At 39.5% G+C, this 12,618-nt stretch overlaps 1 protein-coding gene across 10 annotated transcripts in view; it reads right to left on the minus strand.

Moving 5' to 3' along the window:
- Cspp1 (centrosome and spindle pole associated protein 1) overlaps nucleotides 1–12,618 on the minus strand; it is a 96,740-nt gene that overhangs the window by 67,041 nt on the left and 17,081 nt on the right. For 7 of the 10 annotated variants that reach the window (XM_052175963.1, XM_052175961.1, XM_052175962.1 and 4 more), the window contains 2 exons: nucleotides 2,565–2,668; nucleotides 1,554–1,577 (listed from right to left, as the gene is read on the minus strand). In XM_052175963.1, coding sequence (XP_052031923.1) covers nucleotides 1,554–1,577; nucleotides 2,565–2,668 — 128 coding nt within the window. The remainder of the gene's footprint in view (nucleotides 1–1,553; nucleotides 1,578–2,564; nucleotides 2,669–12,618) is intronic. The other 3 variants (XM_052175969.1, XM_052175966.1, XM_052175965.1) reach the window with 1 other exon arrangement.

Raw genomic sequence — 12,618 nt, forward strand, 5'->3', positions numbered from 1 at the left:
TGCTCATGTAACTATCCATCCAGCTTGTCATGAGCATAGCCATCGCTGTGGAACTGCCAACATAGGGATCATCTCAAGCCTGCTAGAAAGCTATTAAACACTCGGAGCGTTCAGTCAGCCACTGCCCAGGCTATTTCTCTTTTCTGTGGGATTAGGGCTACAACTGTGAGGTTTACACATGCAAGGCAAGTGCTGCTACATCTCTATCCCCCAGAATGCTTTTCATCTGATATTGGCAACCCTAGCTGTTTTTGAGAAAGGCTGGCTAGCCATGGTCCACTTTTGGCTAGCCCTGAGACACCACTCAGTGTGTGACACATCACACTCTGCATAATCTGACTTCTGCCTTTCATTCTTCCACTTTTCAGCACTGCCTACCTTCCAAAGCCAAGTCTCACAAACTGAAACCATGCCGTTACAAGACACGCCCAGCCCCAGATCCTTCTTTTTCTAATCGTACACATATGAAGGAGCCAGGCAGAGCAGGGAAGGTGTGAGGTACAGGCCTAGGAAGTCAAGCTAGAGAAGGAAAAGTATGGCACACTAGGGATTAGAATATTTATTCAAAAATTAGTGAGCAGACAAATATTTAATCAGTCAGCCATAAGATCATTCTGGAAAGCATCATAAACAACAGACTGGAAATTAGTACAAGTTCAGTTAAGATGTAGAATTTGTTTAAGTTAATGAGTCTCTAAAGGTACAAGTAGCTGTTCTCCAGCAGGTATCCCCTCCTGAACATTCAGCACAGTCTATCACATGGACGGCCTTTCGCCAACACAGTCGTCTCTATCTACATCGAGTTCTCCATCCTCTATGAAAAGGCTATCATCCAGCTGGTCAGGCTGTTAAATGTTCATTAACATTTTAGTTAATTCGAATGAACTAAAAGCTTACAGTCCACAATTTCTTCCGTCTATAATCTCCATTTAAAAAGCTTTTCCTATTTTGCCTTTCGAATATTCAAATTCTACCTATTCTGTAATGCTTTATCAAGACATCTTGCTATAGTTAACATTTTCTGATCTTGATGAAATATATCCACAGCTAAATCCTAAACCCCTTGAAGACATGATCTATATTTTATTTAACTATGTTTAAATAGCTTGTAAAAGTATTAAATGATGCTCTGATTTCCCACGTAAATCAGCTTGACTTGGTACAAAAATATCAAGGAATCCAAATCATGATAATACATAGTTCAAAACATTTTAAAATATCTTGATTATGTATATTATCATTAGTATAAATTGTGTAACAAAAACTGACAAGCTAAAAAGCAAGCACACAATAGTTCCAGGACATTTATAAAGAAAGCAATGAAAGCAAATGCAAAGCGGAAATCAAAGCCATGACCGCACCAATACACAACTATCATGTGTGGACTGTCATCTTGGCAAACACAGACACAAGACACAGAAAGGTGCCGCTCAGAGCCTCAAAACACAAAGAAGCCATTTTTCTACTTGATTTGAATCACATTAAGTGCAAATGATTATAAGCTATTATACCTTTTAAAAAAACAAAAGAGGCCATTATGCAGGCAACCCTACCTTTCTTTTTGCTTGTGTTATGCCCTAAAGTCAAGAGAAACAAACCATTGATAACATGTATTCAGTAAAGTCTATTCTTTCCAATTACAAGTCAGTTAAAGACAATTTGAAACAAGTATTTTTAAAGCAATGGAAAAGCTAAGATTATTATGGATGACCAGAATCATGACTGCTTAAAGTATTTTTATAACTTATAAAAGAAACTACATTGTAAAACTCTAAGCCTATAATTATTAGGTAATTTGATAATTGCAAAAGGGCTCTCCTAAATAAGACATTAAGTCATAAAGCAAAGCTGTTAGTGCTGCTAAGGTCTGAATATGACACGTCTCAAAAGGCTCCTGCTAAAGGTGGCCCTCCAGCTAGTGGGGATCCATCCTCTGGAAGGTGCTGGGACCTGGTTAGGCCAGCCTTGCTGGCAGCAAGGGGGCACATCCCTGGGGGCTGTTTCCTAACCCAGCCCCTTGCTGCTTGCCATGATTCTACTTTGTTCTGTAACATGCTCCTGCCACAGGCCCACAGCTGACCCCAAAACTACACCTCTAAAATCTTTTCTTTCACACTGTTTTTCTCTCATACTTTGTCACAGTGATGAAAAAAAAACATGACTGAACGTAGTAATTAATAAAACTGTTAACAGAAAATGTATATACTTATCAAAAGAAAAAAATAATTATCTAAAATCCTTCAGGTCATTTTAATGCATTGTGGGAACAGTGGATCTGCTTCTTTAGACAAAGAGCTTTACAGAGACAACCACTGTTGAAGAGCAGTTAATCTCCTTTAATATTAAAATCCATTTCCCTAGTAAAACACCCTCCTGTGCTAGAGACTAAACCCAGGGCCTTGTTGCTCCAGGAAGAGTCTATTAGTCCACAACACATTTTCACATTTTTCCACCAAAAATTAATTATTTTTTACTAGTTGGCCAGATATCACCCATGATCAACACTTCTCAAAAGTAAATAAATTCAAACAGACAAAATATAACTCATTGACAGAATAACTTACCTGAGTAAGATAGCGTCTATAATCTTGCCTCAATTCTTCTTTTAATTTATGTTTCTTCTGTTCATAATCTTCTCCAAGTGGTAAACTTAAGCCATAATCAATTCCTAAAAGAGAAAACCACTTAAGTTACAAACTCCTTTTTAAATCAGTGTCAATAAAGTTCCCCCTCAGATAATAAAGCACATACGGACTAGAATCAGGTTTCCTATTTTGAATGCTTCAGTGAGTGATACACAGATGTAGTAGTACTATTCCCACTTGTGAACCCAAGCCGTCCTGTTCCCATGCCCAGAAAGTTCTATTTCTTGTGTCTCCTTCAGAGTTTTTTATGTACCTACATTAAAATAATTTTAGGTTGTTGTACATGTAAGGATGTTACAAGGGTATATTATTTTCCCCTGTTTAAATTATCATTTAGCATCTTGTTTTTTCATCTTTTCCTTTGTATTTGTTGTTGTTGCTGCTGCTGCTGTTGCTGCTGTTGAAACTGGACTGAACCTCATATAGCCCAAGCTGGACTTGAACTTCTGATTTTTTTCCCTCATCTCCCAAGTGCTAAGACGACCCAATTCAAATGGTGCTGAGGGTACTGAAAACAGGCAGGTGTGTATTCCAGACAATCGAGCTATATCACCAGCCCAGCTATCTTGTTTTCCAGAAGACAGCGAAATTAAAAAATTTAATTAATTTGTTTCATTTAATATTAGTTTAATTAATGTCATCCACTCCTGGTACTCAGCAGTTTAACTTCAGAGCAGACAGTAAACTAATAAGCAGAGCATCATGTCTTGTGACACACGGTCACAATGGATGCTCTGTGATGTCAAGGAGAAAGTGACAGTGCTGAACAGTGGTGCCTTCCTCTGGGACCAGCTTTCCCAAGCTGAAAATAGGCAGCCTGCTGCTTCCTGGAAGTCATTCTCACTGTGTGTCTTACTATAATTTTTAATTCTATCTGCGGCCTCTCTGGAAGAAAAGGAACAGTTGAAACATGATCATTTATACTGACCCTATTAAGTTCAATTTTACTAAGAGCTTTTCATCTTTAGAAACCAACTACTCCAAAGCTGAAGCAAATTGAAAACTGTAAGTTTAAGGCTTGACTGTACTAGAATGAACCAGAGCCCAGTCTGGGCAACGTTATGAGACCCTGTCTCAGAAGTAAAGAAGTTTAAGAATGTAACTCAGTAATAGAGAGCACTGGCCTAGCAGGCACAAAGCCTTGATACAATCCCCAATATGCAAAAAAAAAAAAAAAAGGAAAGTATATTTGCTTTCCACTGATAATTCAAATACTATTTGTAACACTTTCTTAGTAAGCAAGCATACAGAATACTTCTTGTATAATTAGTAAATCTATTATAAACTGAGAAAGGTGATACACCCCTTTAATTCCAGTATTCAAGAGGCAGAGGCAGGGGATCTCTAAGTTTCAGACCAGCCTGGTCTATATAGCAAGTTGTAAGTCAGGAGGAGCTACGTAGTGAGACTTAGACTCAAAGAATAAATTAATATATACATGTACATATATATGAATTTTAGGTTTAGTCAACATAAAATACCATCTATTTTGTTATCTAGTACTAAAACCTTATATTGTTAGAAGTGGGTCATAAAAAACAAAAGGGCCTAGTGACGTGAGTTCAATCTCTGGAACTGACAGAAGGAAAGAACCAACTCCAGTAAGTTGTCTGATATCCAAGCCTTCAATAGTTCCTGCATCCCACATTCACATAGGTCATACATTCAATAACTGAAATAAAGTAAAATTTAAGTGAATAAAAATGACTGTACAAAATAACTATAAACATTAATCTCTATAAAGTAGTAACAGTGGCCCCTAACCCTGAGCTAAGATACAGTGAGGCTTACGTGGCTGCTGTTCCTGATGATTCTAGGGGCAAGAAAAGTACTAGTGTCATTTTAAGGTCACTTAAAGTGATGTCACTTTAAATAAGCATCAGTGACACTTACAGTTAACATTATGTTTCAGGACCAACAGTCAAGAAGTATTAGACTTCTGTAAAGACTGTGGGATAAAAATATATTTAAACCTAAAGTATACAATCATTCTTTTAATTTGCCTCCTAAGAAAGGACTCACAATAAACACTATATGAAACAAATTCCTATAAAGCATTTACTTCCTTTCATAATATGCTCCCATGAGAAAGTGCTATGTAACAAATGACCAAGATAGATTACAGGAAGTAATTACAAGCCTCTGCATTAGCAGGTGGCTTATGAAGATATGAGCACTACACTGTCAAAGTCTCAGCAGCAGTGTTACTGCAAAGACTCACTGAACTCAGAGCAAGATCAGGAGAGAGCATGCTCATCCGCAGTGAGGTAAACCAAATAAGTGTGCCACAAGAAATAACTAAACACTGCTGGCATCAAGAACCTCTCTGTTAATCTGAATGTTTATACTCCCTCATTTTGTCATAACCCAAATTTCAGAGCAATACAAATTTTTTCTGCCACCTCTTTTTTTGTATTCTTTTTAAATGACAAAACATGTACTTTATCTTTTGGATAATCTTTCCCAAATTTCCATAAAATGATTTTGAAATTTGTTTGTGAAAATCAATCAGCCATGTTGAAATCAGCCAAGCATTGCTGCAGGATAACTGATCACCTGTGAACCCAGATTGTGTTATTTACTGAAAACACCTGTTTCTAGTTGTGGTGTGGCTCAGCCTTAGCACACACCTTTAATCCCTCTGGCTGGAATACAGATGCCTTTAGTATACAACTGTAATCCCAAACAATGAAGATAAAGTTACTTTGTAGATAGAAGCATCAATGCTTAAAAGTGATATCTAACAGAGTGGTAGAAAAAGTGATGAATCAGAGAAAGATTTGACAGAATAGATCTGCCCATCTCTCATGAGAGAGGAAAGAGGAGCTACTTTAAGAGAGCAGTGCAGAGGGAAAGAGAAGGAGGAGGCAGTTTTACTGGGATAGTCAGAGCAGGAGCAAAGAGAGGAGGCAGTTTTACCAGGAAAGATTTACAAAGACAAGTTGAAGAGAGAACAAGCTAGACACAGATAAAGACAGAAGGAACCAGAGAATGAGAAGGAGCCAGAAAATTAGAGCAAACTGCCAGAATTCAGTAGAGGCCAAGCAGAGCAATTCAGCAGAGGTCAAGAGAGAGAAGCCAGGTTCAATCAGTCAGCTTGGAGAGGAGTTTGAGCCAGCCATTCAGAGTTCAGAAAGAACTAGAAAGGGTGAGCTTATTTAGTTTCAACAATAAATTTCAAAAGATGAAAACATTCTAGGCCTAGATTAGATTGTCCAGAGAGGTTGGTAGACTGAGACAATTACTTCAGGAAAATCGAAGACACATTTACAAAGCACAGTGAAACCCATCAATGGTCCAAGTACTTGGAAGCTGAAGAAAGACAATCACAAGTTCAAGGCAACACAGTAAAAGCCTCAAAACATTGAAAGAAAATAATCAAACCATGTAGGTTCTATGAAGAATCACTTCACCTTATTTGGTATACTGTAGTCTTTTTTGCTTTGCAGATTTACAAACTGTGACTTCAGAGCACAAAAAGTAGTATATTTTGGAACTTGAAGTAGTGATTGGTAGCATTTTTATTTAAGAATCAGAGATGACTTCTAGAAATTTTAGCTACAATCACCCTGGACTTCAGATACAGAATGCATCTCTGCTCAGGGATAAAGGAACAGAAAAGAACCAAAAAAGAACAAAGACAAAAAGATCCTGATATTCTCCTAAGATCACCCCCAGGATGATGACCAAGTGGAAGTCATAGCAACTCAGAAATCACTGTACTCACAACTACGCATTATTATAGCAAAATAATGAAAACCAAAGTTAGCAATAGGAACTTGCACATGTAACAAAATGCAGAAGAAACCAGGCACAGGCTAGAAAGAGTTTTCTTTACTGGAGTCACACAAAACCCAGTCATCCTTCAACTACTCAGGCTATGACAACACACAAGCAGTGCTCTCTCCCAGGAAGCTATCAGAGAATCAGTGTCTGAGGCTTTACACAAAATGACCAAGGTTCTAGGCTTCCCAGGAGAAAGTCAGAAACTGACATTTACTTGATAATGATTGATGTGGGAAGTCTAAGTCCTCTGTGGAAGGGCTGCCCCTGGCAAGTAGTCCTGGGTTAAGAAACCAGGTGATGAAGCCATAGAGAGGAAACCAGTAAGTACACAGGGTTCTGTTTCAGTTTCTGCCTCCAGTTCCTGCTGTGACTTCCCTTCAGAGTGGACTATAATAAGCTATAGACTGAAAACTCCCTTTCCTCCCCAGGTTTCTTTGCCACAGCAAAAAAAGGCAAACTATGACAATGACCAATCAGATTTCATTTCAGGGATGCAAGGTTGTTTCAACATACACAAATCCATAACCACAATTCATTATTATATTAGTTGACTTAAAAACAGAAAGTATATAATCATCTCAATCAGTGTACATTTTTACATGGTTAACATCCCTTGATAATAAAAAGCCCTGAAGAAATTAGGAATAGAGAGAAAATGTCTCAACATTTAAGACACTGAAGAAAGAAAATGAAGATGACAGTAAAGGACAATAGAATCCGCTGTATTTCATACACCAAGGCAGTCCACAGAACCAATGACATCCATACCAAATCTCAAGGACATTCCACAGGGAAAAAAAGGCTAAATTCATATTAAAAGGAAAAAGTCCTGAATAACTAAAACAATCCTTCATAGAAAAAGCCATACTGGAAGAACAGAAAACCTGATCTTAAATTATATTACTGGGCCATATCAGAAAAATATCATGATACTAGCACAGAAACAGACACAAGAGCTGGGAGGAGCTCAGATAAAGAACCTGCCTTTCAAACCCAAGGGGAAAGGGGGAGGACATAGCAATAAGTACCAGACGTCCAATAACACAAGAGAGGAAGAGAAAGAAGAATCCCTCAGGCTTGCCAGCCAACCATTACTCAAAACAGCAAATTCCGGATTCAGAGACAGCCCCCACCTTAGTAGTAAAGAGGAATAGAGAGGCGGTTCAGTATAATTACAGGTACTTGCTGCTCTTCCAGAGGACCCGAGTTTAGTTCCTAGTATCCACATCAACAGCTCGCAACTGCCTTAAGCTTGGGCTTGAGGGGAACTGACCCACTCTTCTGGCCTCCACAGGCATCTGCACACATCATGCATATAGACTTAAAATTTAAAAATCAAATTTTGTGAGATTATTCACAAAGTGTGGTTGTATATACCTTTAATCACAGCACTGGAAAGACAAAGACAGGTGGATCTTTGTGAGTTGTAGGCCAGTTGGGGCTATACTGTGAGAGGCTGTCTTGAAAAAAAAAAGTAAAGAATAATACAATGTAGCAATGTATGTAGAGGCACAGGCATGAGGGTGAGGGACTGTGCAGCATAATCCCAGTGAAATAGAATAGATGATCCAGAAGCAAATCCATATAGCTACAACCACCTAATTTTTGGGTAAAGCTATTAAAAAAGGGGGGAGCAGCCTCTTTAACAACTGGTGCTGGTACAACAGATTTCCACATGTAGAAAAATGAAACTACGCTGCACAAAAATCAAATCAAAATAAGATCAAAGACATTAACATAAGACGTGATACTCTGAAAATCTACACTTCAAGAACTATCTATTTTTATGTCAAGTTGACACAGGCTGGAATCAGAGAAAAAGATGCCTCAGTTAAGGAAATGCCTCCATAAGATCCAGCATTACATGGCATTTTCTCAGCTAATGATCAATGCGGGAGTGTGCCCTCCCCACAGCCTTTTTGAGCGGGAGTTTCAAAACTCTGCTACCCACTGCTTCCTGCCTGAGGTGGAGTGTTCAGACCAAGGTGACGCCCATTGTTCTCCAAGGACACTAGCCAACACCAGAAGGTAGCCTCCAGACTCGAGCAAGCAGAACCAGTTCTGCAGACCTGTTTCCAGCCTCTGGTTCCAGCTTTTGGGGGAGGGGTCTTACCCTGCCTACATATATTTGGAGACTTTCATTAAACTTTGAGCCTTGAACAGGAAATTGGTCTCAGCTCCATGTTTCTCCCTCCACTCTGTTCCCATCCCCAGCTTTCCTTCTAGGTGGCCCGGTAACCCGTTCGAATGTAGCGGCAGCCGGCTACAGGGGAGAGTCAAGCCCATTATGCATGGTGCCATCTCTGGGCTGGTTGTCCCGGGTTCTATAAGAAAGCAAGCTGAGCAAGCCATGAGGAGCAAGCCAGTAAGCAGCATCCCTCCATGGCCTCTGTATCAGTTCCTGCTGCCAGGATCCTGCCCTGCTTGAGTTCCTGTGCTGACTTCCTTCAATAATGAACAGCAATGGGGAAGTGTAAGCTGAATAAACCCTTTCCTTCCCAACTTGCCTTTTGTTCATGGGATTTGCCACAGCAATAAAACCTTAACTAAGACAAAGATATAGCACAGGCAACAGTTTTCTGAATGTAACTATGCCAAGTACTCAGGAAATAATTCAAGAACTGGCAAATAGGAGGCAATGGAACCACCACACTCCTGCACAGGAAAGGAAGCAATCACCAAAGTAGAGACAGCCTTTGCCAACCACACACCAAAGGATTAGTATCTAGGATACCAGAACAACACAGAGCCCTAAAACTTGCCAAACAAGTAAATCACCCAATCAGTAAATGGGCTAATAAACTGAAAAGAGAATTCTCAAGACAAGTAATGAAAGCACCCAATAGATACTTGGTTCAGCATGTAAAACCCTTGCCCAGAATGCCTGATTTCCATTCTTGGATCCCATGGGAGGAAGAATTTCATCTCTTGAAAACTGTCCCCTCATCTTCTCACATGTGCCTGGATTCTCATGTCCACATTTCATATATACACACAATAATAAACATAGTTTTTAAAAATAAGAAAAGCTGTGCTTAGGGGCAGTGAGATGGCTTGGTGGGGAAAGGCACCTGCTGCCCACCTGACAGCGCGGCTCACCTCCACACAATGAACTGAGGAGAGAACTGACCTCCACTCACACTCTCTGACCACCACAGGACTGCCACCCCCAAGCCATAAATAAATACAACGCTTTGATTTGTTTTGTTTAATGTGCTCAGCATGAAGTTAAGGGAGCACAGGGAAGGGCAATAGGGTGGGAAAGCAAATAAAAACAAAGTATAATGACATATATACATATATAGAGATTTCATAATAAAAACCATTACTTTGTATACTAATGTAAGAATGATTTTTTAAAAAAAGAAATTTATGTGAAAACTACTGTTGTGCCCTTCACGAAATTTAGTGAAAAGTTTAATAACTCCTATTGTCAGTTATAAATGCACAAAATAACAGGGTAACTTAAAAACAGCAAAACTACAGACTAGAGAGGTAGCTTTACTTAGCTGGTAGAATATTTTCTTTGACAGCATGAAGCCCTGAAATCAATCCCCAAAGCACCACATAGACTAGATGCTGCTGCACTCAGGTGAAAGCAGGTCTGCTGCTGCTGCTGCTGCTGCTGCTGCTCTGTATTCAGATGCCAAATACCGATCTCCTAGATCTGGTTGCCCAAGATGAGGCGATCCTCAAGTACACTAAATGATGCTTGCTTCCCCAAGTTATCCCTGATTGGCTAATAAAGATGCCTACAGCCTGGGCTGGGCAGAAGAGAAGGAGCAGAGCAAAGGTTCCTGGGCCTGTAGTCTATGGTAGGAACCATGAGAGAGAAGAAGGGGAGAAGGAAGGAGGTCGCCACAGGGCAGCATGGATCACGAGCACACAGCCATGAGGCTGGCCTGATGGAGTGGGAGCGGCCCAGGCAGAACACACCAAGTCCACTGGGAAGCAGACAAAATGCCAGATATCTACCCAGCTGTAGTGCTCTGAGGCTTACGATAAATCTAAAGGTATCTGTGTCTTGTATCTGGGAGCAATATGGTCTAAAAATGGAATAAAAAACCCTAGTAGATATTTAAAAGACAACAAGGGGTGTAGTAACACCCAGAATAATAGCTACAACAGGAGGGCTCTATGTAAACTGCAGTGAGTCCAAAGACCATATGGATTACATGAAAGCCCACAAGATTATGACCACAAACAACAAAAATCAGAGTGAAACTAGTAAATTGTGATGGCTGCATCTCTAAGCCCAGAGCTGCAGAAGCAGAAGCAGGGATCTGATGTAGCTGGTCTTTCCTACTTTGTAGGATCTTCTTTTTCCCACCCCTTCTCCCATTTCAACTCCTAATACACAGTAAGAGAAAGAGAAGAACAGAGGGGAGAGAGATCCCTGAATCTAACTTCTTTCCTTTTGTTTCTTCTTTGATCATGGCTATTAATAAACTGCAACCAACCACCCTAAATGACCAACAACCACCAACAATGCCTCTTATGGCCCTAGTATTTATATGTCCTCTGAAAGTCCCCAGAATTCCATATGTCATATAATCACAGAAAATATCTGCAGCAGGCAAAACCAGGCTTTTCCTAGAGCATGAGGTAAATCATAGCTGCTGAAGACGGTCCAGAAGCAGCCACACATCCTTATACCTGCACATTTTTATAATATCTCTGTGCTGCTTTAAAAAAAAATCCCAGAATTCTCAAAAATGTCACTAGCTTGAAGCCATTTCAGGCCACTCAATGAGTTCTATACTAGCCTGGGCTACAGAGTGAAATACTGGTTCCAAAATCAAAACAAAAGGAAAACTAGTAACTACTTAGCAATATTACACTAAAATGTAAAACTGAAACAGTAAGAATAAAAATGTTTTCACCCTTAGAAAAACAAAAGAAATCAAAATTTGAGCCATTGGGTGTATGCCTATAATGTCAACACTTCACAGGTAAAGGCAGATAGGTCAAAAGGTCAAGGGCATTCTTAGATACTTGAAACTATCTCAAAAAAATTTTTTAAGTAATTTGAATATTGTTTTGCCTTCCTATATGTACTTTCTAATAAATTATTGTACTGGCTAGTTTTGTGTGTCAACTTAACACAGGCTGGAGTTAATCACAGAGAAAGGAGCTTCAGTTGGAGAAGTACCTCCATGAGATCCAGCTGTGGGGCATTTTCTCAATTAGTGATCAAGTGGGGAGGGCCCCTTGTGGGTGGATCCACCTTTGAGCTGGTGTTCTTGGGTTCTATAAGAGAGCAGGCTGAGCAAGCCAGGGGAAGCAAGCCAGTAAGAAACATCCCTCCATGGTCTCTGCATCAGCTCCTGCTTCCTGACCTGCTTGAGTTCCAGTCCTGACTTCCTTTAGTGATGAACTGCAACGGTGAAGTGTAAGCTCAATAAACCCTTTCCTCCCCAACTTGCTTCTTGGCCATGATGTTTGTGCAGGAATAGAAACCCTGACTAAGACAATTATGGATATATCTTTTCTCTGCTCCAGCAAATCCATGGCTTTCTACTTACTTTAAGAAGCTTTAATTTCAGTAAGCCATGAAATGTACAGTCTCTTTTGTGTAAATCTTACTTTGCTATGTTTGGTGGTTTTCTGAGTAAGATCATTTACTTGACATTGCAGATTACTGTAATACAATTCATTTTTGTACCTTTTGTCTTATTGCCTCTAAACTTGACAAATGCATTTATTGTTCTAGTAATGTTTGTAGATCCCTCAAAACTTTCTACACACATGAAAGAAACAAAGAAAGAAAAGAAAGAGAGTGAGAAAGAAAGAGAGAAAGAGAAACAGAGAAAGAAAGAAAGAAAGAAAGAAAGAAAGAAAGAAAGAAAGAAAGAAAGAAAGAAAGAAAGAAAGAAAGAAAGAAAGAAAGAAAGAAAGGGAAATAATCAAGCTACCTGCAAATAGTTAGTTTTATTCTGAGTTGTTTAAATCACTCTGGAGAATTATCAAATGTTAGGAGGCAATAGTCCCCCATACACACCAAAAAAAAAAAAAAAAATGTAGTCAGCTGGGAAGAAAAGAGTAGTCTGGGAATTTTTGAACCTAAACCTGGTATCCAATGGCAGGTAAACTTTCAAACTCCCTGCTTCTGCTTCCCAAGACAGTATATACCACCTGCCTGGCTCTTCTTTTTGGTTTTGTAAATGGGAAGAAGAGGGAGGGGAAG

This window comes from Apodemus sylvaticus, chromosome 3 (genome assembly GCF_947179515.1).
Source record: "Apodemus sylvaticus chromosome 3, mApoSyl1.1, whole genome shotgun sequence".
NCBI classification, from domain to species: Eukaryota; Metazoa; Chordata; class Mammalia; order Rodentia; family Muridae; genus Apodemus; species Apodemus sylvaticus.